Here is a 24,588-nt window from a genome sequence, read left to right on the forward strand (position 1 = left end):
AGGAGGGAATGAGGGAGGAGAGAGCAGATCTATGAGAGGAGGAGGAGGAAGAGGAGGGGAGGTGTTGCATGCTCACAGAGTGTGACAGAGATAGAGCGGTTGCATGAGCGAGGAAGAGACACAGAGACAGAGAGGGAGCACACAAAGCAGAGGAGATGGGGAGCGAGCGCTGAGATAGAGGTAGTTGGCAAAGATCTGCACACAAACGTGAGCAAAGAAAGGGAAGGAGGAAGAGGTTGAAGGAGAGCAGGAGGAAAGGGGGAGGCTAGATGATGGAGCCCAGAAATAGGCTTCACAGGACAGCTTTTCTGCGGCAGACGTGACTCTGGGCACTGGACTGTGCTGAAATTAGCCAGGGGGACAACACAGGACAGCAGGTCTGCAGCAGCGCACTGCCTCGGTTCAGCCTCACTGGATGCAGCAAGGCAGCTGATTTATTACTGAGGGGCTGGGTGGCAGCAGCGTGTTTGCGTGTGTGCAGCAGCTCTGTGTGTGTGTGTGTGTGTGTGTATGTGTGTGCAGGTTTTTATGGGTCCTTGTAGAGCTCGGAGCTGTGGGAGCGACCATTCCTCCAGTCATAAAATGACATTCAGCAGGCAGGAGCTTTGAGTGCTGGTGTGGATCTGCAGTCCTCACTAGGAAGTGTGAGAGAGTGGGATTCGGAGCTGTCTTCGGGTGCAAGAAAGAGTGTGTGTTTACTGTTCACTGAGGTGAGCCAGGGAGGATCAGCTGTATGCAGTGTGTGTGTGTGTCGGTGTGTGTTTAGGTTAGAGTAGCAAGGGTGCAGCAAAGGCAAAGATCCGACACAATGCAAGGACGAGTGCAGAGCAGCACTGATGGCAGGAGGTGCAGGTGAAGTACAAGGAGAGCCCTGGGGGTAGGGTGGAGGACGAAGGCAGGGACAGAGGAAGAGGACGAGTGGAAAAGAGAGGGTGATCATGGCTGTCATGCAGTGAGCTATAGCATATGCTGTAGCGCAGAGCAGAGTGGTGCGGCAGGGGGAGGACAAGCATCACCGCACAGGGGAGGGGGGTGAAGGGGAAGAGACTGAGGGAGAGAGGAGGGGGAGGCAGGCAATCAGCTCAGCACCTCTCCTTCACCAGGAGGAGAAGAAGCACAGCGGGACAGGCCCAGGAGAAGACACTCACACACAAAGTCAAAGACGCACCGATGAGCGGCCAGGTCAACGTGTAGAGGTCATAAAAGGGAGCTGGGTCTGGGTTTGTGCACTCTCTACAAGGGCGCAGGACGGTTCCAGGAAGAAGAAGAGGAAGAGGGAGTCCGCTGGAGAAGGAGGGGACCGTCCCCTCAAGCCCTGTTTCTCCTGACAGTCCTGCCACTCTTCCACCACCATGGGAGAATGGACCATTTTGGAGAGGCTGCTGGAGGCGGCTGTCCAGCAGCACTCTACCATGATCGGAAGGTAAGACACTTTGTGCACAAAGGTTGTATTTTTTGGTTTTGTTTAGCGTGTTGAGCTGGGTTGTTTTACATGCTCTATGCTGTTCTATATTGATGACATCCCTACAGAAACCCCACCTCCTCAGGCTTGTCCCAGTGCTCTCCTCTGTTCTACAGTCCCCCACAGTCATCCACTGCCTCCCCCCATCCCTTCTCCCTCCTCCCTGCTCTCCTCACCCTTATCCTCCACACTCATCATTAGTTAAGGGATAAACTAATTGCACATAATCAATAGCGGGCTTTACTGGGCATTATGGTTAATTCAGAGAGGTTCCTGTGTTGATACTACCTAATAGCCTACCTATTGATAGATAATGCTGGATGCTGTTGGCCACAGACCAATAGGACAGAAGGAGGAGAGGGGGAAGTGGGAGTGAGAGGAAAACAGAGGTGCAGTAGATGAAAGGATGGTGAGCAAGCAGGTGTGGAAGATAGAATCAAAGGGGGAGTAAATGGCTTTGAACTCTGTGTGAACTTGAGACAGAAAATTATATATATATATATATATATATAAAAAAAACCAAACAAGTTCATTCAGTTTGTTCTTATCGGCAGACACTCATTTGCATTATAGTGAAAGTCTGATTCGATCATTTCTCATATTTTGTGTGAGACTGGTTCCGTGGTGGAGGGTTGAACAGATGAGCTTTTAGTTTGATTAGCAGTGGAGACATGCCATGGAGACATGCTGTAAAATCTGTGTGAAAAAAGCGCTCCACATCATCTCTGTGCGATTAATTAAATGCAAAAGTGGAATTTTCCACCCATTAAACACAATCCAAATGTCACGCTGGGATGCTCATTTGGAAAAGTGAAGAGAGGTTTAGCCTGTTATGAATGAATCTGTGTTTCAAAAAATTACCTCCCAGAAAAAAACAAAGGCACAAAGACTATGAATTCGACTGCACTGCTGTTCTCATTATCCCAGACCTCAGGTAGTCCGCAACAAGGGCATGGCTTAACTTTCTCTCTGCTCCAGTGGCTTGTTCTGAGTGTGTGTGTAGGCGTAAGAGTCTTACTGTGTGTGTAAGTTAAAAGAGTGAAAATTAGCTTGTGCCTTTATTGACTACACTGTGCACAGTCATTAGGCTATACCCTTCAAAATCAGTGACATTGTAACTGCAACAGAGATGATGTGAGCCGCATTATACCAAAAACTGTCGATCAGGGTCTTGAAACTATGTGTGATGGAGATTTTCCTTCCAACCAAACACTACACCAAGTAATTTCAGTGAGCTCTTCCTCTGTGGCCTTCAATCAGTCAGTGAAATCACCTGGTATAGTCCTCAGATGGAATGAAAACCTGCATATATAGTCAAGCATGTTGACTTTATTTAAAGATGCATTAAGCAATTTTTTTGTACCATTTATTAATATGACTCCCGACTGCTTATGCAATTGGTAATACTGCCGGTTTCACTGAGAATCAACACCTCACTTTGAAGCTTTACACAGCTTTCAGCCCATTTTCAGCTCATTGTTTTGGTTTCCAGAGCGAGAATAACCAAAACAATGCTGGCTCGTGTATGATCGCGGGCAGCTGCTCCTGACACAGAAGCTAAAACAAGCTAATTGTATGCTAACTGCCCAGCGTGAAATGGCAAAGAGCCGAAGTAACTGGTGAAGAATTTAGCGAGCCAAAAGAAAGACTGATATTTTCCGATATTTTTCTCATGAGATGGAAGACCAGACAAGGGCTAAACGCCAGTGAATATTGGAATTACATTCAACAGGTGGCCAGACAAAGGAGACTCAAGGGATGTCCGTGTTGCTCTGTTTCTGCTGGATTTGTAAGTAGGCAACTGTTTGCTAACATGTTAGCCATAACAACTTCATAAGCTAATTGCTAACTGTTGTGAACTTGTTCTGGAGTCTTTCTGCCCCCTAGTGGTCAAAAATTTCTTAATGCAGCTTTAAAATCCAGTCCTGGCAGCTGAACCAACAATACCCTGTGGACACAGGGTACAAAGAATGCTGAAAATTAATGTTTGGATGATTCAATGACTGTATGCCACCTACAGTTTTTCAGAGGCACAGAAGCAACTCTCAATTTGTCTGCTACCTCTTTCAAAAGTCATAATGAATACTCTGATGATGTAATGGCTTCCTCTTGTATGCTTAATTGAGCTATTTGTTGATCATGCACGTCACTGGTTGATCATTAAAGGGGTTTCCTGAATATTTGAAATACACTTAGTAAAGTGAGCGGTGCTTTCTATTGCTCAGTTTAGAATAGTATAAAGGATATGCACCTATTTTTGGTCCTCATAATATAAAATCTACTAGATTAGTGTCAAAAACGTCCAAAACGACATAGCCTTTGAGAGTTAAATGATAATATGAGTAAATAAAATAAAATCTCTCATACAGTAAGTAGTGTATGCGATACCTACAGGACATTAGCAATGTGCTACTGTGCTGAATACAGTGAATGCTTTGTAAATGATCCCTCTGTGTTTTGGCTTCCCTCAGATTGTGTTTGTCCTACAAGGCTCTCTAGTTGACCCTAGGGCATTAGCTGTAACATTAGCTGCTTTCTAATGAGGTTCCCTCTTTCTACTCTGCTTGTCTATGCAATGCGAGTCAAAAAAAAATTGTCTTTGAAATCACTCTGTACAGTATTTTGTGAGCGTTTTAGGCTTTAGGATCCCTGAATTTCTTTTTACCCCTGCCAAGATTGTAATGTTGTCCCTGTTAGCTAGCTTGTTTACAGGATATTTAAAAAATATTGGAGAATTTGTATGCAGTTTGTTTTAGGGTGTAGCAACTTATATTAAGTGGTGGTCTGGATTTTGGATTTTTACATGTAGACAGGCATATTTTAGACATTAGACATGCTTAGACAATCTTAGCAATAACACAAAAACTACTAAAGATAAAGACTTGATTCCTAATCCTAAGCATGTGTCTGCATGGTCAGGAAATTAATGACACTTAACATATACATGATCAGAATGATGTTTTTGGATGTACCAGCAAGTTGGAGAATTGTTCACCACTGGCACAGTTTTGTGCTGAAAAGATGCCTCCTAGATTGTTAATGAGCAACTCCACACAAAATCATGTGTGGAGTCAAAATTGTTGCACTGACCTCTATGGGTTGAAAGGTTCAAGTCTGTTGCACCACTGACCACACCCAACGACACAGTTGGGTGTGGTCGGGTGTGGTCTGTTGCACTTGTGAACACGACCAACTGTGATATAGCGTTGCACTGTTGTGCATTGTGAAGTCCTGCACTTCACAGGGTGTGGCCGGAGCATGCAGCAACCGCTAGATGGCATCACATTTAGGATGTATGTAGTTTCCTTGACAGAGTGTGCATGTGTGCGCTTGCAGTTCAAAGGATGCGGTTCCAAAGTACAGAACAGTGATGTCTCCCCATGGCTGAAAAGTCTCCCCTGCATCAAAACTTTGGAACAAGGTTGCATGTCAGTCATCTGTTTGAGTGCCAACCCTCTCTCCTGCAACATGAGGATGTAGTTCCACCATGAGACTCTGTCAGATAGCATTGTTGGATGTCTAGACTGTCTAATCCAGCTACAATTAAGCTGTTTCTTAATTGTAGGTTTTAAGCTAACCTATGCCCTGGCATAGGATAGATAATTAGCCTAGGCTATATAATGGTGTTAAAAATAGAGACGGACCAACTCTCTGCAGTGGCATAGGTTAGCTTAATTATGGTCTTTGAAAGAGACAGACAATTGAGGGTTGCTTCTGTGCCTCTGACTAACCACAGGTGGCTTGCATATAATGACTCATTCAAAGATTAATGTTGTGTATTGTGATTTCCATATGCCTGACTTCTAACTGGGTGATGTACAGTGTGTGCATGGATAACCAATGACTGTAATCATGATTACACAGTGAAAGAAATCATTGTCAAGGCTGCATTAACCTCATTCTCTCGTCCAAACCAAATTTACTGTATATTCACGGTTATAACGACCCTGGGGCTTTCAGCATTAGATAACCGAAAGTTCAGCACGGCCTGTGAAGTGTCTCAGTATATCTCACTCAGTGTGTTAATTAAGGGGATTAATTAAGTTTCTGCTCTTGATGGGCAGAGGTTGTGTGCAAACAGGTGAAAACACAACCAGGGCCGAGATGTACTTGGTGCAAATAATAAAAATTCAACCGTGTTTTTGGGCTTATTTGATCAAAATTTGTAGTTGGGTGTACTTGGAAATATTCTTACAAATATTGCTTTGAAGAGACAATCTGTTGACTGACTTTCAAAGCAGCACGTTGCCACACAGCAACTCCAGATGATCGTATGTTCTATAAATTTCTACATACTTGATTTTTGTGACCAATTTAATAAAAAATGTGCTTGTATTCATATGCTGACGATAAAGTGGTGTATTTGTGCAAAATGTAACACCAGCAGCCTTGATAATGTTTGCAGTTGTCATATACTGTATGTCTCAAAATTTTGTACACATAAAGAGCAATTTACACACACATGCATTTAGACAAAAATGTTGACAGTCCGGTGTAGCACTTTACAATAGAGATATACATATATCAAAGTCTTGTTTCCCCGGTTGAAAATGTTACGGTAGTTATTTATTTCCTTTTCCTTTCACCCTCGTTATTATTCTTCCGTAGCAGGCCAGTATTTAAACACCTTGACAATATACATACTCATGCAAATAAATCATGTTTAATGCAGTGGGGAAAACACCTGCTTGTATACTTTGCCAATCTGCCAAAACAGAGGTTTGTCCACACAACACTGCAAACAATTGAATGTGGAGGGTATTTGCCAAACATCTAGGGCCATCACATCATGTGTATTTGCTGGTTCAGACCAGGTAGATAATTGTGTTTTCCATGATGTCACTTTTTTCTTGTAGATAAAGTTACATACGTTTTCATTTAACTTCTCAGCTTGCCCTAAGTACTGTATATATAAATCAGAATTTGCAATCCTTTACGTGGCATTTAGACATAATTCTGTGATATACACTTCTACTTAAAGGGATAGTTTGTATTCTGTTGTGTTGGGACTGTATGAGGTACTTACCCACAGTCAGTGCATTACGTGCAGTAGATGGTGGTCGACAGGCCCCCAGTTTGCAGAAGCAGCAGGAGCACAGGTGTAGGAATCTAAGCAATGTACTGCTGTGGACAGTGCAGCAGCACATAACAAAAAAAGGCCCATCTTAAAAAATTAAGTGTAAACTATATTTAAAATGTTTTCATAGCTTTACTTTGCTGTACTGCCATTATATGAGATAAATATCGCTCTCTCCAAACCAACCAGACTCTCTTGGCAAAATCAGTAATTTTACTTCGCATAACACAGTAGTTGGGGCTCTACCATCTATTTTAAAGGTTAATTTGGAATCACCAAAGTCACACATTTGCCAATGGAGTTTGGTTGGTTTGGAGAGAGCGATATTTGGTTTGTATTACAATGGTTTTCCGTGAGAAAAGGCTGAGAAACGACAAGGTAAATTGGTGAAAATATTCCAAATATAGCATAAATTTAAACTGATATTGATTTCTGTAAGTGTGCCGTTTTTTTAGGTGGCTAAAATATGGTTTGTTGCTAACCCTGTACACAGCAGTCCATGCTGGTACTGGTTCAAACTGGGGGTGTTTTGACCTCCATCTACTGTAGGTAATACACCAACTATCAGTAAGTACTTCATACAACCCCTCTTTAAATAATCCAAATGATCCATTTAAGGGCATTAAAATATATCATCATATCATACACACACGACATATTGACATTTATACACATTGTCTTTTAAACGTGGTACGCAGATGTTTTGCAGACCACAGGTGTGCAACAGTGCGTGTATGCGTCTTGTAAACATAGAATAAAAAGGTGCATTCGTCCATGAAAGGATGAAGCCTTTGGGTTTAAATTATACACCTTACAGGTAGGAAGGAAAGCAAAAGAAAGAAGAATTGTGTTGATGCATCTTCTCCTACACTGCAATGCTGTAGTGAGGTCAGTGCCAAAGACAAGTAGAGCGAAAAAAGAGGGAGAGATAATGGAGAGCTGGAGTGATCTAAGGAAGATAAAATAAAAAAGGTTGCCGGATGGAAGGAGAGGAGAGGATGTGCACTATGAAGGAAGAACAAAAAGAGTGCAGAGGAGGGGGAAGCAAGCAGGAGACAGAGGAAGGGAGAGAAGTTTTCCCTCTGCAGAGGTTCAGAGCTGAGAATCTGTGTCAGAGCTCCTTCCTCTGGAGCTACTGACTGACCCTGCTGCTAAGGAAACAGTCTGCACACACACAAACTCGATATGTGTCCTCTGCATTGATGAGGATTTCTAAAAATACACAAGACCTTTGTGTTTTTTAATTCTGTGTTCGTCTGAATGCAATGCTCATATGTAGTGATTAGAGTAAAATGTGAGGATGCTGCCATCCTGAGAAAGGTTACATGCAATATTCACTATCTTTGCAAACACAGCAATGCAGGTTTGGCTGAATAAACAGCATATGTAATAAGAGACAGAAGCCCTCTGAGGTTGAAGCAAATGAACTCGATGTATTTTAAAGTTTCATTTTTATTAGTTTATTTATTGGGGACAATGCACATTAATAAACAATGCTGTAAATGCACCAGAGTCCCTGGACAGAATTTGAAATTAAAATCACAAAGTTATTCATCATGTATCATGTATAAGAATGCAGAGCAGTAATAAAATCATTCAGGAAATAATTCAGAACATCCTTTCCCACAATGTCAAGTACTGTTTAAAAAATATTGGGGTAACTCATTCTATGAAGGTCATGTTTATAATGCATTCTAAGCACATGTATAAGACATGATGCATTCATATGGCATTATAAAACTTGCATCATACCAGATTACAAATTTCAAGTTGAAATCGTATCTTACTAACATCAATAATAAGTTATAGCATGACTTTATTTGCAATTGTGTGATGTTTATAAGACATTATTCTATTACAGAATATATAACCTGTTATGATATATTCTCTGTGTATTTTTAACTGGTGATGGTAATAAATGTTGTAAATGTTTCTAATCATGCATGGCAACTTATAACAAGGTTTATAAACTTATAAATGGTGGGCATAATGTATTGTAAGTTCAGCATCTGTAATCCTTTATACCAACATGCTAAAGTGACAACAATTTTTAAAAATTCAACTACTACAACTTTAGGGATTTATAAAGACACAATGAGAAATGCTCTAAAGTATCATAACAACTTATAAATTCTAAGTTTCTGAAAGTTCTGAAAGTTTCTCATCACTTTCCACAAATCTTAATAATTGTTATATGGCGGTGGCTATACCTTGCAACTGACTGTCAGGTTGCTCATTAAAAATGTTTGCATTATGTCTACCACTTATAATATTTTCTAAGACTTGTTACAAAGTTGTCATGCATGATTCTAAACTTTATAAGGAGTTTTAAAAAGTCTTGTTTATGCATCATAATGTCTTCTGAATGTGCTTATAATGCATTATGAATATGATCATCATAGAAAGTGTCTTCATAATTTATTCATGTCCTCTATAGTAAATCTCTATAACTATTTACCTTTTATTTGCTTTTTTAGATAAATTATCAATTATTTACATCTATCACTCCCAAGTTGAGCATAATAAATACTTCATATAATCTTAATAAATGTTATATGGCCCCTGTTGCAAGACGCAACCGATGTCAAGTCGTTCATTAAAAATTTATGCAGATTTTATAAGCCTTTTAATGTAATGGACGAAGTGGTATATAAAATATCTTGTTGCTCTGTTTATATGGTAAAGAAAAAAGCACTTGAATGGACAGTCTTGAAAGGTTTGATGAAACCAAATATATCTCTGTCCTTGTTTGTTGTCTCTAAAAGCAAAGTGCAGCTGACGGTCTGCCACTTTGTCCTAAAGTTGTTCACTCCTGAAGTTTTGGGGCACATGTGTTCTCTCTCTCCACTTTGTCTAAATAGGTCAGGATATCCACAAGAAGGAGGTACCCTACTTTGAGAAGGGCACCCTACTTCTCCTAAAATAATTTGAGACGTAGGAATGCTCTGCTTTAATTGAGGGCATCATCCTGTCTAATAGTGAACCAGGATATATTTCATGTATCGTCAATGATAAGCTCCCTGCCTGGATAAAATCTATACCGTCTGGGAAGATTGTGTTGCAAAGAAAAACAATGGAAGCAATATTTCAGCGTTTGACAGGATTACTAATCCATCATCCTGCAGCAAGGAGCGGGACTGTCCCTCAAATTAAACCATTTCTCTGCACAACTAGAGTTGCCATTCGTTTATTTGTGCAGCAATCCCAGATGTTGAATGCTATTGATTATACTGTTCGACAGGGGGATTTGCCAGTAAAGCTGAGCTCAGCTTTCATTCAGCACAGGCTATTATTCATCTCAGCAACACATCGATGGTGTGTGTATGAGCTTTACTGGCCGTGTAATGTTTCCCTATACATAGACTAAATGTTCTTTATTTTAATGATTCTCCCGCAAGTGTTAGAATTCCTTAATTAGGTTAGGACAGGATTTCACTTAGCCCATTTTTAGATACCAAAACTCTCATAAACCATGCTGCTGCAGTATGTATGTGTGAGAGCATCATTTGTGGCTCTATTTTCTAGATCATAAAGGCAGCTACAAGTAGATATATAGAAATTTAATTTGAACTTGTGTATTATACAATAAAAATGTTTTCAACAAATATAAATATATCAGTCTTAGAAATTTCCAGTGACCCTGTCTGCATATTGAAGTATTGTGTGGTTGAAGGTCCAGTGTGCAAGATTTACAGGGATTTATTGGCAGAATATGGCAGAAATGGAATATTATATTGATAAATGTATTTCATTAGTGTATAATTACCTGAAAAAAACAAACCTTAGGATGAGCCCCGAATTGATACAGCAACTTTGTGAGTTTCACGGCCACCAGATGGCACTAAATCCTACACACTGGTCCCTTAAGATATAATTTGGTCAGTTTTTTGTTGTTGTTGTGGGTTTGTGGGAAGTGCAGTTACCTGAATGTATTTTGTATCACTTAGGCATCTTTTCTTCATAGTGTGGTTAGTGAACTTTTTATTTTCAGTAAAAGTACTCTGAACCAAAGTCACTTCAGGTGAAGAGAGAAAAATGTAGGATCAGTGGAATTAAAAGTATCAAACTCAATTTAAGGTGCAACACAGAAATTCGCAGCCGGCTTGAAAGTTCTAGCACCAGTTATCAGCAACAGCCAGGTTGCATCACACTGGCAGAAATATGAATAATGTGGCAGAAAGTTAGCGAAAGTCATGAGGGAAGCAGGTCTTGTTCCACGTGGGTAGGCGGCCTTAAGACCTTTTTCACTCTTGGATAAAGTGAAATGCTTAAGTCAGTGCTGGATGTTATTTCAGCAGCAACAACACTGCTTACCTAACCTTACGTCTATTGAGGTTCATATCGTTAAAATAGTTCATATTCATAGCAGTATAGCTGCATTTGACAAATCAGTCACACTGTCAAATATCATTTGACAGTGTGATTGCAGAGTATGCAGAGCATCATGCAGAGCAGATTCTGTTTACAAATCTCATGTACAGGTAACACTCAAGCAGCACAGACATTTTGTGCATAAACTTAAAATGACACTGTGTAAGAGTGATGGTAAATGTACCGTATTTAGCACAGAACATGACTATTGTTTGAAAAATTAAGGATTAATCCTGATAATCTTTTCAATTGTAAAAGGAAAACACAGTTGCTTAATTCTTTAGCAAAGATCTTCATCATTCATTGATCACTTTGACTTTTTTTTTTTTTTATCATTCTCAGTAGTAACACTCATTTAATTAAAAAAATGTGTCATTCATTTGTATAGTTTACAAGTATTATAAAACAACTTGCTGGTCAGTGTGATTGGTTAAAGACGTTCAACCGGGGACTTAAGGTTACACAGTAGTTGCTTTTCTTTAATCATCACTTAGCCTATTCAGTTTTTCCAGAATCAGTCTTTAATTGATAAGTGACGTATATATATCAGACATGCAATACGTACATTGTGATAGAAATGGTTTTCTCGAGAAGCTTCATTGAGAACAAAAACAACTATAAACATTTTATGTTCACGTCAGGTCAGATTTCTTTCTGCATCCTTGAATCCTCCATCGTTCACTCTGTTCTACACAAGCTGGTCAAGTGGGACAAAGCCCAGTCAGCCGAGTCACTGACCATTATGACTGAGGAGGTGAAGCCATGTCAGCCCCATGTGCTGCTGGTTAATAGCTAGCTATTGTGGAAAACTGCACAAGGAGACTGAGACACTTGTTTCTTTTCTCGTCAAATTATATTTATGAGTTCAGTATTGCATCGCATTCACTCCACACAACACTTAGAAGCTGACACCACGTGACTTGTAAACTTATTAATAAATCAGCAGCAGCTCCAGTAGATATAATGTATTGATAGTGAGGTTAGCCATGTAATTCTAGTTTACCACAACTGAAAGATGTGTGCTTCCTATAGGGATTACAGGACATCTGCAGAGGGCCCAAAGAACATATATAACTTGACCATTTACACATCATTGCATCATTATAGATGCATGTAACATTAATTCAGACATGTCTGTGCTCACTGAGCTGATACCATGTGATGATAGTAATTTACATACATAAGGAGTGGGACCCAACTGATATATGTATATATATATATATATACATATATATATAAACAAATAGAATAACTTGCATTAAGATAAAGATCAAATATACATAAAAGGCTGCCTGTTAAACTAAAAAATAAATGAAAACAATCAGCATTTTATGGGGATAATAATATTGGCTGAACAATATACCAGTCTGACTAATAAGTAGGTGGAAAATGTTAAAGCCATCAAGGAAAATCTTCTCTAAAAGCCCCACAAAAATGATGCACATTGATTTCTGGGTCCACTTTGCTGTTGTATCACTTTCTAACAGATAACTTACTGAACTCCAGTTAACTACAGTAGAACGACAACTGAGTAAACAGGAAACAGTAGGTTTTGTTGCATCAACATAAAAAAGAAAGGTATTTTCTCTACTCTCATAAAGGGAGCTACTCATTGCAGGGCTGACAGAGATGCGACACTTGTCCTCAGTGGACCAGAATGCAATGCAGCCACAAGAGGTGATTGTTTTTACTGCAGCTATCCTAAAACAAAGGTGCCTGCAGATGCATTTGGTCTATTGCTTTGTATTTTACACTAAATTAAAACCCATCCTCTGCTTTTATTTTTAGATTCTTGTTGATAGAACCTGTCATTGCTTCACATACTGAATAGCTGCAATGTGATTTATGGAATATTCTGAAATATGATGATTGATGTAATCAGCAAAATGTGCCGTTAGGAACCAAAGGGAAATGCTGATACCGTTCATTTGAAGGTTTTTAGAGAGAAACACTTTTGCATAATGTTTGCCTCCCTTCGCTCGAATTGAGATGAAAGGATCCTTTTTAGATGAAAGGGTAATTGCAGATGGCATAAAGACAAATGGGAGGGAGGAAGGCTGCATCTGGCACACACTGCATCCTCACCACGCATGGTTAGGCTGCGCAGTGAGTTAATAGAAAAGTTTTGTGTGGAATATCTTCAAACACAATATCCTCCTGCTTTAGGCCATTTGTTTCAGCAAAGGGAAAGTTTTGTGTCAGAAAAAAAAAATCACACTTGAGGAATCTTTTGCATTTGAAGATTTTAGTTTACTTATGATATTTTAATCTTTGGGTATTTTCATAAATCTTGTTGAAGTCTGTCTCAGCTGAGGTATAATTGAAGCAGTTACCTGTAGCGTTTCCCCCAATTAACTTTCTCTGTTTCCTCCTTTATTTTTGAAAAACAGCTGGAAGCTATTTCCTACAGAGTTGTTGAATGAGCAATTGAAATAATTACATTTATGCACATGTTGAGTCTGTGTTGTGGCACAAAGGAAATCTAAAGAAATAAAAGGCCCATGACATTTTTGTCAAAAATCACAAGAAAGAGGCCCATTTTTAAACAATTTCTGTTTTATACTCTCGGTAAAACATCACTGACATGTTTTATAAGAGAAGGCCAGAAGCAAGTGAACAACCGCAGCAGAGTTTGGCTTATATTAATGCATTCGTCACACCGACTCTTTGTTGGTCCTCAGGCGGTCATGCACGTCTGCCTGATACGTGGGCAAGACCTAAAACTATTAAAACAGTGAGAGAAAGGAAGAGTGGATGAGGGGCGGAGGAAAGAAATGTCTGCACTCTGATAATTAAGCTGCCTAATTTCTCTGCCTGGTGAGGTCTTTATTCATTATGTGCTGCCATCAGCAATCAGTGGAGCTTATTATTGAGAGCGTATGGGCAGGGAGAATATTTTTACTCAGGGTCCCTCTGCAGATTATTCTCTATTTGCACAGTGTAGTGTGGTTTAAGCTGCACAATTGTTTACTTCCTGTCAATGCTAACGTTATCTACAAACTTGCTTGGTACATATTGTTAATAGTATTTACTCTTTGTTTTGTATATAGTGTTTCTGAGTACTTTTGATGACACCTCAGCATCTCAGCTAACCATTAGTGATGTCAGTGAGCTAGCTGGCACTGTCACTTTCATTCAAACTTGACAGAAAACAAATTAAAAATGTCTGGGCTCATCTTTTCACTTTCCCAACAATCACCAACTCTGGTTTGGTCAAAATTAACAATTAATTCACTCAATTAGAAAGGAAAATATCAGTGGGAGAGGAACAGGAAGGATGTCGGACATCGGAGAAGCAGTGCATAGAAATGGCATCTACAGATGGAATATTTTAACATTTAACTCAGTGAATTAAGGGTTAATTTCGACCAAACCAGAGCTGGTGATTGTTGGAACAGTGAAAAGTCAAGCCAAGACATTTCAAGTGAGTTTTATTTTGTTTCTGTCGAGTTTGAATGAATATGTTGATGCTAGTTAGTTAGCTAATTAGTAAATATCACTGTGAAAAGTGAAGTAACTAACTTAAGAATGAAAAGATGCCAAATTTGTAGGTGAAGGTAACATAACTACAACATTTACAGGAACAATGAGACATGCAGTTCATAAAATGAATATATGTCATACTACATTGTGCAAGCAGATAACACTACACTTAAGCATGATTGTCTCTGCTCTTATATGTGCAGATATTTTATGTTTTTTACACCTGACTTATATACAGTAAAGGGTCATATTCACAACGTTGGCGTGTGTGTGAGAGTAAAGTGTGTGTGTGTCTACCAATCCATCTGCTGTTGCGCTCCAGGCAATAGTTGTCCCTGGGGGCTGGCGGCAGCAGCTGCTGTATGAATGAACGTATGTGTGTGTGTATATGTGTATGTGTGTGTGTGTGTGTGTAAGCCTCTGGGAAAGACAGAGCCTGCATGTCCAGCCGACACACCAGCTGAAGAGCAGATATACTGTACACATGATCTTACAGGTCAATCATCTGCAGACAGATCAGTCTGTTTAATTTCACAGCAGTGAAGTATCAGGGGCCTCAAAACAGAAAAAAAAAATCCTTACTGCATGTCATAACCCAATTTAAGATTCCAAGAATTTAAGATTGCTCATTTGTTGATTTTTCTTGTTTAGTCGAAGTGAACTGCAGGAAGTTGCAAGAAGCAAATCCCAACTGTAAACTCAGTTCTTCAGCGTCTGGCTAGCTTGCTTACTATAAGAGTTTTGATTTAGCTTTGATGAGTGAGAGATATTACTGGTATCAGAAGGGGGAGAGGAAACCCCAACTTTTTGGGAACTTTTCTTCCCAATCATGGACCCAGTATAATGATTTCATTTAATGATTTCAATGGGTGCAACACATCGATCAAATACAAAAATGAATCATCTTGGCAGTCAATATATACCCATTAATGTGGTTTGGGAAATTTAAAGGGTCATCATACGGTTTGAGCTGGTCAGTCAGTATTTTGGTGTTGATGTTGTTCCTCATCTTCACTGTCATTGGCATACAGACCAAACAGAACAGTTCTGTAATGGTTAACTATGAGATAGGATTTTTTTCTAAATGCAGTTAGGAAACATGTTTCTTTAATGACCAAAATCCTAAATGTCATCTCTGTCTGAGATATGATAGGATTTAAGACTTAGGAAGTTTCTGTAATGAGGCTCCAGGTACTTATCTTTACTTCGTCCTCTTGCCGTCCCTCTACACGTCAATGTCAGCTTGTCTAAACACTTTGTGAGAAGACCATCTGTCAGTGATGCAGCTCAAGAATATGAAAATTGGAGAAGAACTTTAACATGTGAGCTCGATCCAGGGATACAGATTAATTTTCTTTAAATCTTATTAAATCTCTGGCACGGTGTTTGGGATTTAGAAAGTCTCCAAAAATGTTAATGATTAGTTTTAGTGGAAGGAAGGTCCACTGGGAGGTTGGCAGCTAAAGTGAGGTGATGAGAGGTGACTGACGTGGGAGGTCATTTAAGGAACTTTTGGTTAAAGAAACCATGTGACAGAAAGTACATATTTTTCGTCTATTTCTTTTTGAATCAACTCAGTGCGTGGCCTTATTTTTAAATTCTGTCCTCAGGTTTAAGATCTTTTTCATCATTTATGGTGGTTATTGAATATTCTGCAGCTTCAGGCCTCTTGGCTGTCCAACTCCGATCTGCTCCAACGTACAGTATTGGCTTGTTACTCTGCAGGACTTAAAACACTGATGTTTGCAGATAACCTTCGTCCACCGCATTCTGCTAATGCAGCAATCTGCCCCGTGCTGATTATCCTGTTATCCAGCAGTAGAACACACACACACACACACCACACACAGACCTGCAAACACACACGCAGCACAACGCTCAATACTTGCAATGTCTTAGAATTTTTTTAACAAGATAAAACCGCCCAACAAACAAGTATAGGCTAAATGACTGGATATCTGCAGTACAGTACCTAAGAAAAGTTTCCTCTCTGATGAAAGTCCATAAAGACGTTTAAATACTGTTGAAGTGAAGTGAAAGCTGCAGAGGACTGCAAGATGTGTCGCAGGTCAGGACAGTTCAGGACAACATAAAAGGTTTATCCTCTGTTGTTCAAATCACCTGCAGTCAAGTAATCCTGAACATCTTATATATTAAGAAAATTAGCAGACAAACAAGCCAGTTTTTCCAGGCTGTTGCTTTCAGGTGGTCAGTGGTCACCTGTAAATACACGGCACGAATTAATGGACTTACACAAGGCCGTTGCAACATGCTGCTCGTACTGTTCTCACGATCAGCCAGGATATGTTGTTAATCCCCACTGTCACAATCATTTACACAAATTAGATTAGAGAAATTGGATTTATATACTCATAATTAACTTGGTACACTGGGTGCCAGTTGCCCACGTGCTGAAGTAAATCATCACATTTTGGACTTTACATGTTGATGAGCATCACTTTTGGTACTTTGGTTTTGGTCCATGTAAGGGAGACTTGAAGTAATTCCACAATAAATCCTGCAGGATCCCTCAGTTCAAATACCACACAGGTCTGTCTCTGAGCATGTGTTATTTATAATAACATAATGTTATTTATATATCATGTAGAGAAAAAAACAGTTGAATGTGCAAATGTTTCACATGGCATTTGATTTGTGTTCAGACCATAAACAAAACTGAATAATATTTTCACAAAACAGACTATCATTGAAAATGCATAAAACCACGTTGGAATAAAATAGGTCTGGGCAGTTTATTGATAAATGATACTAGTCTAGATATCATGATAGATTTTGGATATTGTTATATTGTGTAATGGCACATTGTGTTGTCGTCTCCTGGTTTTAAAGACTGCAATACAGTAACGTGATGTAATTTTCTGAACTCACCAGACTGTTCTAGCTCTTCTATTAATTTGCCTTTAACCACATAGTCATTATAGCCACATTAATGATGATTATTGATCAAAAATCTCATTAATATTTTGTGAAAGCACCAATAGTCATCCCTATTATATTGCAATGTATTGTGATATTTGATTGTGTCCATATTACAAAGCCTTAGGATAAAATCACTTTATTTGTAAAAAGACTGCATTATAGTTTGAGTTATAGTGTTTTTCTGCTGTATTTGTGTTGCATAATAATAATCAGAATCATTATTACTGAAGATTTATACATTTTTAGGGGCACTGCTGTTTATCTTGTATTTTGCATTCCTGGGACAAAATGCTAAGTCAGTCTTATAGTTTGTGCTGGAAAATTTGATTCGGTGCATGAAAATGTGCTAAACAAAAAAAAAAGAAAGAATAGAAACAAAGATGAACTCCTCAGGGAGTCTGTTTCCACTGGATCACAGACTGGTTATACAGATGTGTTATATGGATTTTTTTTTTATTTACAGAGGTTCCATTCACCATCTATTATGAGTAAAATAAACATGTTAGGTTTTAATTATAAAAAAAAAAATAGTTTAAGAGAAATGTAGGAGTAAAATTATAGTGGACATTTTTATCATATACAGTAAGACTTGACTCATCTATGAGCTTGTGTCACAATAGAGAGATACGGATACCAGGCAGACTTAGTGACATTTAGATAATGTTATTATGATGTATGTAATTATCACTGGCATGAGAAGAAGCACAGCTTGAATAGAAACAAAAAGTGAAGGCAGACATGTTGTTTCTGTTGTTTTAAATCAGCATCAAGAGCATCAGATTCTCACACTGATACTGAACATTTTGTATTTATGATATTTGAACAAATATTTGCATATAAATGAGCAGCCTCGACCACACATTTCCATCTCAGTGAGCGGTATGCGTCAAATGACTCCTTGTGGTGCAGAGAACCGTCAATATCAGCCCTTCGGTCGGATCCACTGCTGTCAGTGCAGGCAGATCCATCCGGCTCACAGCGAAGGATCACAAAGTGCATGAATGTCTTTATGTAAATTAAACGCTCAGCCTGCTTTAAAATACTGTAAGACCAACAGAAGCTTTACTCTGCTGTGTTTCTGAACATACTGAAAGTCAGTGTAGCGTACATGCTCACAGCTGCTCCGAGCACTGACGGCCGGACATGTTTGCCATTTTGCACAAGTCACACACATGGATGACTCTCCCTCTTTGTTTCCTGTGTCCTCGTGTCTGTCTTTCTCACACAAAATATCACACAGGCATGCACTCGCAGCTCGCAGGTGGAGTGGGAATAGTCCTGCAGCGGCGCGCTGCTCTATTTTAAGTCTGCCTCACGCTAACACATGTATTCCTCTGTTACCTTCACCTGTCTTCCACTCCACGGTCGTGTGCTGTCTCCTCGATCACCTCATTCAATGGCATTTATTTTTTCATTCCCTAAGGAAACACAGATTTAACTTTTAATATGTTCCTCACACTTCTATCACTTTTTTTTTCACTTATCTACACCCCCCGTCTCTCCCTGCACTCATTTCCAGATCCTCACCTTTCACTATCTCGCAGGTTGCTGTGGTAACTCACCATATAAGGAGGGTGTGGGCATTTTTGAGCCCTCATTAAAAGATACACTATGGAGTCTCATTTGTAGAGGTGCACAGAGATGCCATTATGTGTATCTGTATCTGTTTAACCAACAAAATGATTTGTCTCTGCGTCTGTGTTCAGAGAGAAGACCAGAAGTGAGTGTGGTTTATACCTGAAGTTGCATTAAGTTGAGCAAATGTATTTTTTAATGTAATATTCATTCGCAATGCAACTGTTGAGTTGATTTACTATTGGCACATATTTAATTATGAAATATATTTCCACATCCTCATATTGAACTTTCCATCTCTCTCACTTTCTCTTTTTTATTTCTGTTCTTTAAATAGTTAAATAGTCACCTGAACATTTTTTTATTAGGTGGCTAATAGTGCAGTTTATCCATTCAACTTTATTTAAAAAAAAAGTTCTGTTATTGTTCTCTTATTGTTGTGGTCAAAAATACTGATCAGAAGCTCAACTTGATTACTACAAATTAAAATGATAAATTTCAGTCTTACATTTACAGCTTAAGCCTCACCCTTTCTGAGTACAGATACAGACCATTTGTTAGTTGAACAGATACAGATACAGATAATGGTATACTCGCTCATCTCATCCCTAATCTGAACTAAAGGCTGTTGTCATACTGCCGTTTACCCCAGTTGTTGCATCCCACCTGGGGCCAGCTTCCATTTATCTCTGTCCTTTCAGTCGCCCTGGGTGGCCCTCTCATACTCGGAAACAAGTGTGTTTTAAGTAATTGGCTCCTCTGCACAGGGAGCATGAACATCCACTGCATAGTGGCATAAATAGCAGGGAGCCCCACGATGTGCAGGCTTTCCTCACTCATTAGAAAGAGCTGACAGTGCAGCCCTTAAGCCCCAGTCCTCCTCCGCAGTGCCCATGCTGGATCGACACCAGGAGATAACAGTACAGCACACCAGTTTCTCAGAGGCATTGAAAAGCAGCCACACTGCTCTCTAGATCCTCCAGCCCCTGGGCGCCACTGCTCTGTCTCTAACTGCAGTAACACACTAATGATGCTCAATGGGATGTACCCACTGTGGTTAGAAGATGCCACCTGTATGGTCAGCAGCATATATGTTTCAGCACTGTGTTGCTAATAATCAGCACTGATTCTATGACTTTTCTTCTTTAAAGACACATTCCTTAAAGCTCTGTAACTGCAACCATCACTGAGCAATAATATGTTTCCTACTGCTGATGTCATCAGGCCATTAAGACATTTATAATAGAATACTATGAAAGGCAAGAATTAATATTATCAGGAAGAATCCAAAAAAAAACTTGAATTTTACAACACTGTTTCTGAAAGGGATAGTTCATATTTTAATATGGGGTTGTATGAGGTACTTATCAATAGTCAGTGTATTAGCTGCAGTAGATGGCGGTCAGCACACCCTCAGTTTGGAGAAGCAGAGAGGAGTACCAGCATGGAAGCTTAGCAATGTACTGCTGTGGCCAGCAAAACATATTTTAGTCTCATCAGATAGCAATTTTTGACAGGAAACCACCACTAAAAAAGCCATATATCCCTCTCTCTAAACCAACCAAACTCTGTAGGATAGTTACGATTCATCAAAGTCACACAATAACACAAACAAACCAATGGATCGAGGCATTGGTAGACCAGCAAATGTTCTGTGTTCTGCGAGGAAAAATAATTGATTTCATGCTGGTGCCCCTCTCTACTTCTCCAAAGTGCAGCTAATACACTGACTAAAGATAAGTAACTCATACAACCCCCTGTCAAATAATCCAAACTATCCTATTTAAACTATCTATTTAAATCAATGCATTGTTATCGCTGTTTGAGCATGTGCGTGCAGGCACACACCCTGATGTCTGTGTACGTCCTGTTCCATTTCAGTTCTGCAGTGAAGACGAGTGTGAAATCACCTGTTTCGGTCTCTTATGATTAGGGAGCTCATGTGTGTATGCTATATAGAGCGCAACTCTACCATCCTTCAGTGTTGTTTGTCACAGCAGCTGAGTGATAACATGTGTAAACATACACACACACACACACACACACACACACACACACACACACACACACACACATTCATGCATGAACATACCCCTGCACACTCACATTCACACATGCAAACGCAGCCACTTATGATGGCCTGAAAACTGTTTTCTTTCTTATGTTCTGAAAAGGTTTTACGGTACAAGCCGAACATAAACAAAGCAACCTCCGGTCACCAGCTAGATTATGTTGAACCAAGACTTAAAATCTATTTTAAATAGCCAGAGTCGTATGCATTACTTCCTGAATGTCTGTGCATTTGCTCCTCATTAACTGATGTTCTCTGTCTCCTTTCACCACCTCCCCTTCCTGCCCTTTCCTTCTCCTTCTGTCTCTCTGCAGGATCCTGCTGACAGTGGTGGTGATTTTCCGTATTCTGATAGTTGGCATAGTGGGAGAGAAGGTGTACGAGGATGAGCAAATCATGTTCATCTGCAACACCATGCAGCCTGGCTGCAACCAGGCCTGCTACGATAAGGCCTTCCCTATCTCGCACATCCGCTACTGGGTCTTCCAGATCATCCTGGTGTGCACGCCCAGCCTGTGCTTCATCACATACTCTGTTCACCAGTCGGCTAAAGCACGGGACCGCAGCTACTCCCTCCTGCATCCTTACATGGATCACCACGGTCATGGTCACCACGGTCGCCATCATGACCATCATGCTCGCAAGCTCCACTCTCGCAACATCAACGGCATCCTGGTGCACCCTGACAGCAGTAAGGAGGATCATGACTGCCTGGAGGTCAAAGAGATCCCCAACGGACCCCGGGGACTCCCTCAAACGCACAAGAGTGCCAAAGTGCGGCGGCAGGAAGGCATCTCCCGCTTCTATGTCATTCAGGTGGTGTTCCGCAACGCGCTGGAGATCGGCTTCCTGGCTGGCCAATATTTCCTGTATGGCTTCAACGTGCCGGGGATGTTTGAGTGCGATCGCTACCCGTGTGTGAAGGAGGTGGAGTGTTATGTGTCCCGTCCCACAGAAAAGACCGTGTTTCTGGTCTTTATGTTTGCAGTGAGCGGCATATGTGTGCTGCTCAACCTGGCTGAGCTCAACCACCTCGGCTGGAGGAAGATAAAAACGGCCATCCGAGGGGTGCAGGCCCGAAGAAAGTCCATCTGCGAAGTGCGCAAGAAGGATGTTTCGCACCTGTCCCAGGCCCCGAACCTGGGCAGGACCCAGTCCAGTGAGTCAGCCTACGTCTGACAGAGGCTTCTCTGCCTGGGGGCTCGAGGACCGCTTACATTTTGGAGAAGAGCTTTTCCCTGGCCCAGGACCCCCGATCATTAGGGCACAAAACTCTATACCACTGCATTATTATTCAGGAGCACAGACAGACTCTGTGTCGTCATGATGAAGCATCAAGTCACAAAGACACTTATAGAGACATGAATCACCTTCCTAAAGGCAACTGTGTTGCTGTAACAAAGCTTTTACACCTAAAGCTACACGACGGAGAGTCCTGCTCTGCCTAGGTGACACTAGGTGCCTTCAAAGAACCCAACAGATAAAACTGAGCAATTACTAATAATATGAAAATACTGTAAAGATAGTCTGAGGTTGAATTATCTGAAGTTCTTCTTTATTTGCCTTTGCTGTAGGTCAGAAATAATCCCCTTATTTTCCAATTATGTGTGCATATGCAAGAGCTTAAGCGTGTGCATGCATACGCATGTGTGGGAAAAAAAAGCCAATCTCTGACTTGAGTCAGAAAATTGAATGCTAAGCTAATCTGAGCTACTGAAAGAGAGAGAGATAATGTTATTTCTCATTGTCCGTAATCTTCGAGTAAAGTCACTCCGCGGACAAACAAGCACCTTTTTAAAATGTGTTGTAAGACACTTACGCAAAGTCGAACACAAAAACCAACAGCACTAAAACCATCAGCATACACTGGAACACCTGAGTACTAGTTGTCAGTGTGCCAGGTGTCCTCTTAAAAATTGTCACTTTTCTTCATATTTGTTGCATTAGGTGCCAATCACACTTCAGACAGACATGGCCTGAGAGCTTTTGTTCAAAGGGAGACGTGGTGCACTGAAGATGAGTTAGATTTACTTTACCACACTGTGTTACGCACCACAATGCTCCCGATGCCTGCAAGGCACACTGTTTACTCTCAGAAAACAGTCTAGAAGAGTGCAACAGTGTTTCCACTTTGTAAAGGGTGATTACTGTCTTAGGAATGGAATTATATACAGATTTTTTCAAATAAACAGGAAGAAGTATTGTAGTCACAAATATTTTAACATGTAACCTCAAGCTTTTTTTCACAAGCAGATCTGGTGCCATATTTCCAAGTTACTGTACATAGATGAGATGTAATAATTACACTTAGGCTTTTCCCTTTGCGATATAGATGGGCTTCACTTGGATGGGGGAAAATGGGTTTGGGTGGTAATGAAGATTAATCATAGATTGCCAGCTTTAACAATATGTATTATTAATGTGCTCTTTGTTAAGCCTTCACCCTCTAATGGAGACTATATGTTCCGAGAAGTGTTTCCCCCCTTATGGACTTTGAAAAAGGCATGTTACTGAAGCATTACTAGAATGGATAGATTATGACATGTAACTTAAGAAGAGACTGTTTTATTTATTTGCATCCTGCTCCTGTGAAATGTAATACTTAGCATGCATGAAGATGAAAAATATAAAGAGATATGAACATAGACTCCCGCTGTGGGAATATTGAAAGTGAATACCTGAAAGGCTCCAGAACTGCAGCAATAATAATATATAGTATGTGAAAAAATATGTGAATAAATTATTATGCAAACATTGATTTTGGCTGTGCTGTGTTTAACAAACAAGTGATAATTATCATGTACTGCTGCCATTTTACCTTTTATCAGAATGTTGTGAGCTAAGTGTTGGCTATTAAGTCCTCCCAGTTACACAAAATAAAGTCCCACCACTACAGCCACTACATTAATACCACCATATGAAAATACTGATCTGCATTCAAAATGCTACTTATGAAGAAGCAGTTAAGTATCAGCAAGATATACTTAAAGCTATTTACTTAAGTGATTTTGGAGGTCCATGTGGATAAAAGCAGTAGTGTTTCCACTGTAAAAAACACAAAATATAACATCACTTTAATTCTGCCTGAAAAAACTGTAAACGCAGTCTCATTTTATCATTAAGAATAACTGCTTAGAAATAACTGATCTTCTCACAAATATAAATGTCCCCCCTCTCCACTGATGCATTTATGTGTCAGTTTTTTACAGTTTTGGCTGTATGATGTGCAGTCACTTTGAATTGGACTTGACATAAGTCACAAATTTGATATTTTTAGACTCCACAAAATTAAAAATGAATTGTAACTCAACTTGGACTTGTTTTGTGACTCCACTTGAACTCAGCAAGTCGACACTTCATTCTCCACATCAATCGAACGGCATCTGATCAGTTTGCAGGAGAGAATCATAGAGAAATGTGGCGACGCTTGTGAGCTAGTTCAGGCAGACAACTTGAGCTGCATTTCCAATCGCATGACATACCTCACTCTAGATAATACATATCAAACTCACCTAATCTGTCAGACTATTTAAACTACTGAACCTCCCATTTCCCCCTCTGCCTGCATGCACTGCTGCCCCGCTCAGTGTCGCTGCCTGCTCTTTTACC

The 24,588-nt window shown here is 40.0% G+C and overlaps 1 protein-coding gene across 2 annotated transcripts; it reads left to right on the top strand.

Annotated features, from left to right (window-relative positions):
* Positions 1-23,737, top strand: LOC146318799 (gap junction delta-2 protein-like). Of its 2 annotated transcripts, XM_084730953.1 has the most exons (3): positions 1-1,423; positions 3,195-3,251; positions 21,294-23,737. In XM_084730953.1, the coding sequence occupies exons 1-3, from the start codon at positions 1,353-1,355 to the stop codon at positions 22,156-22,158; spliced, it is 993 nt and encodes a 330-aa protein (XP_084587079.1). In that variant the 5' UTR covers positions 1-1,352; the 3' UTR covers positions 22,159-23,737. The 2 variants fall into 2 exon arrangements, with proteins under 2 accessions (XP_084587079.1, XP_084587080.1); XM_084730954.1 differs by lacking the exon at positions 3,195-3,251 and having other exon boundaries at positions 14-1,423.
* The last annotated feature ends 851 nt before the right edge of the window (positions 23,738-24,588 follow it).

Source organism: Lutjanus erythropterus, chromosome 11 (genome assembly GCF_056507025.1).
Source record: "Lutjanus erythropterus isolate fLutEry1 chromosome 11, fLutEry1.hap2, whole genome shotgun sequence".
Taxonomy (NCBI): Eukaryota; Metazoa; Chordata; class Actinopteri; order Lutjaniformes; family Lutjanidae; genus Lutjanus; species Lutjanus erythropterus.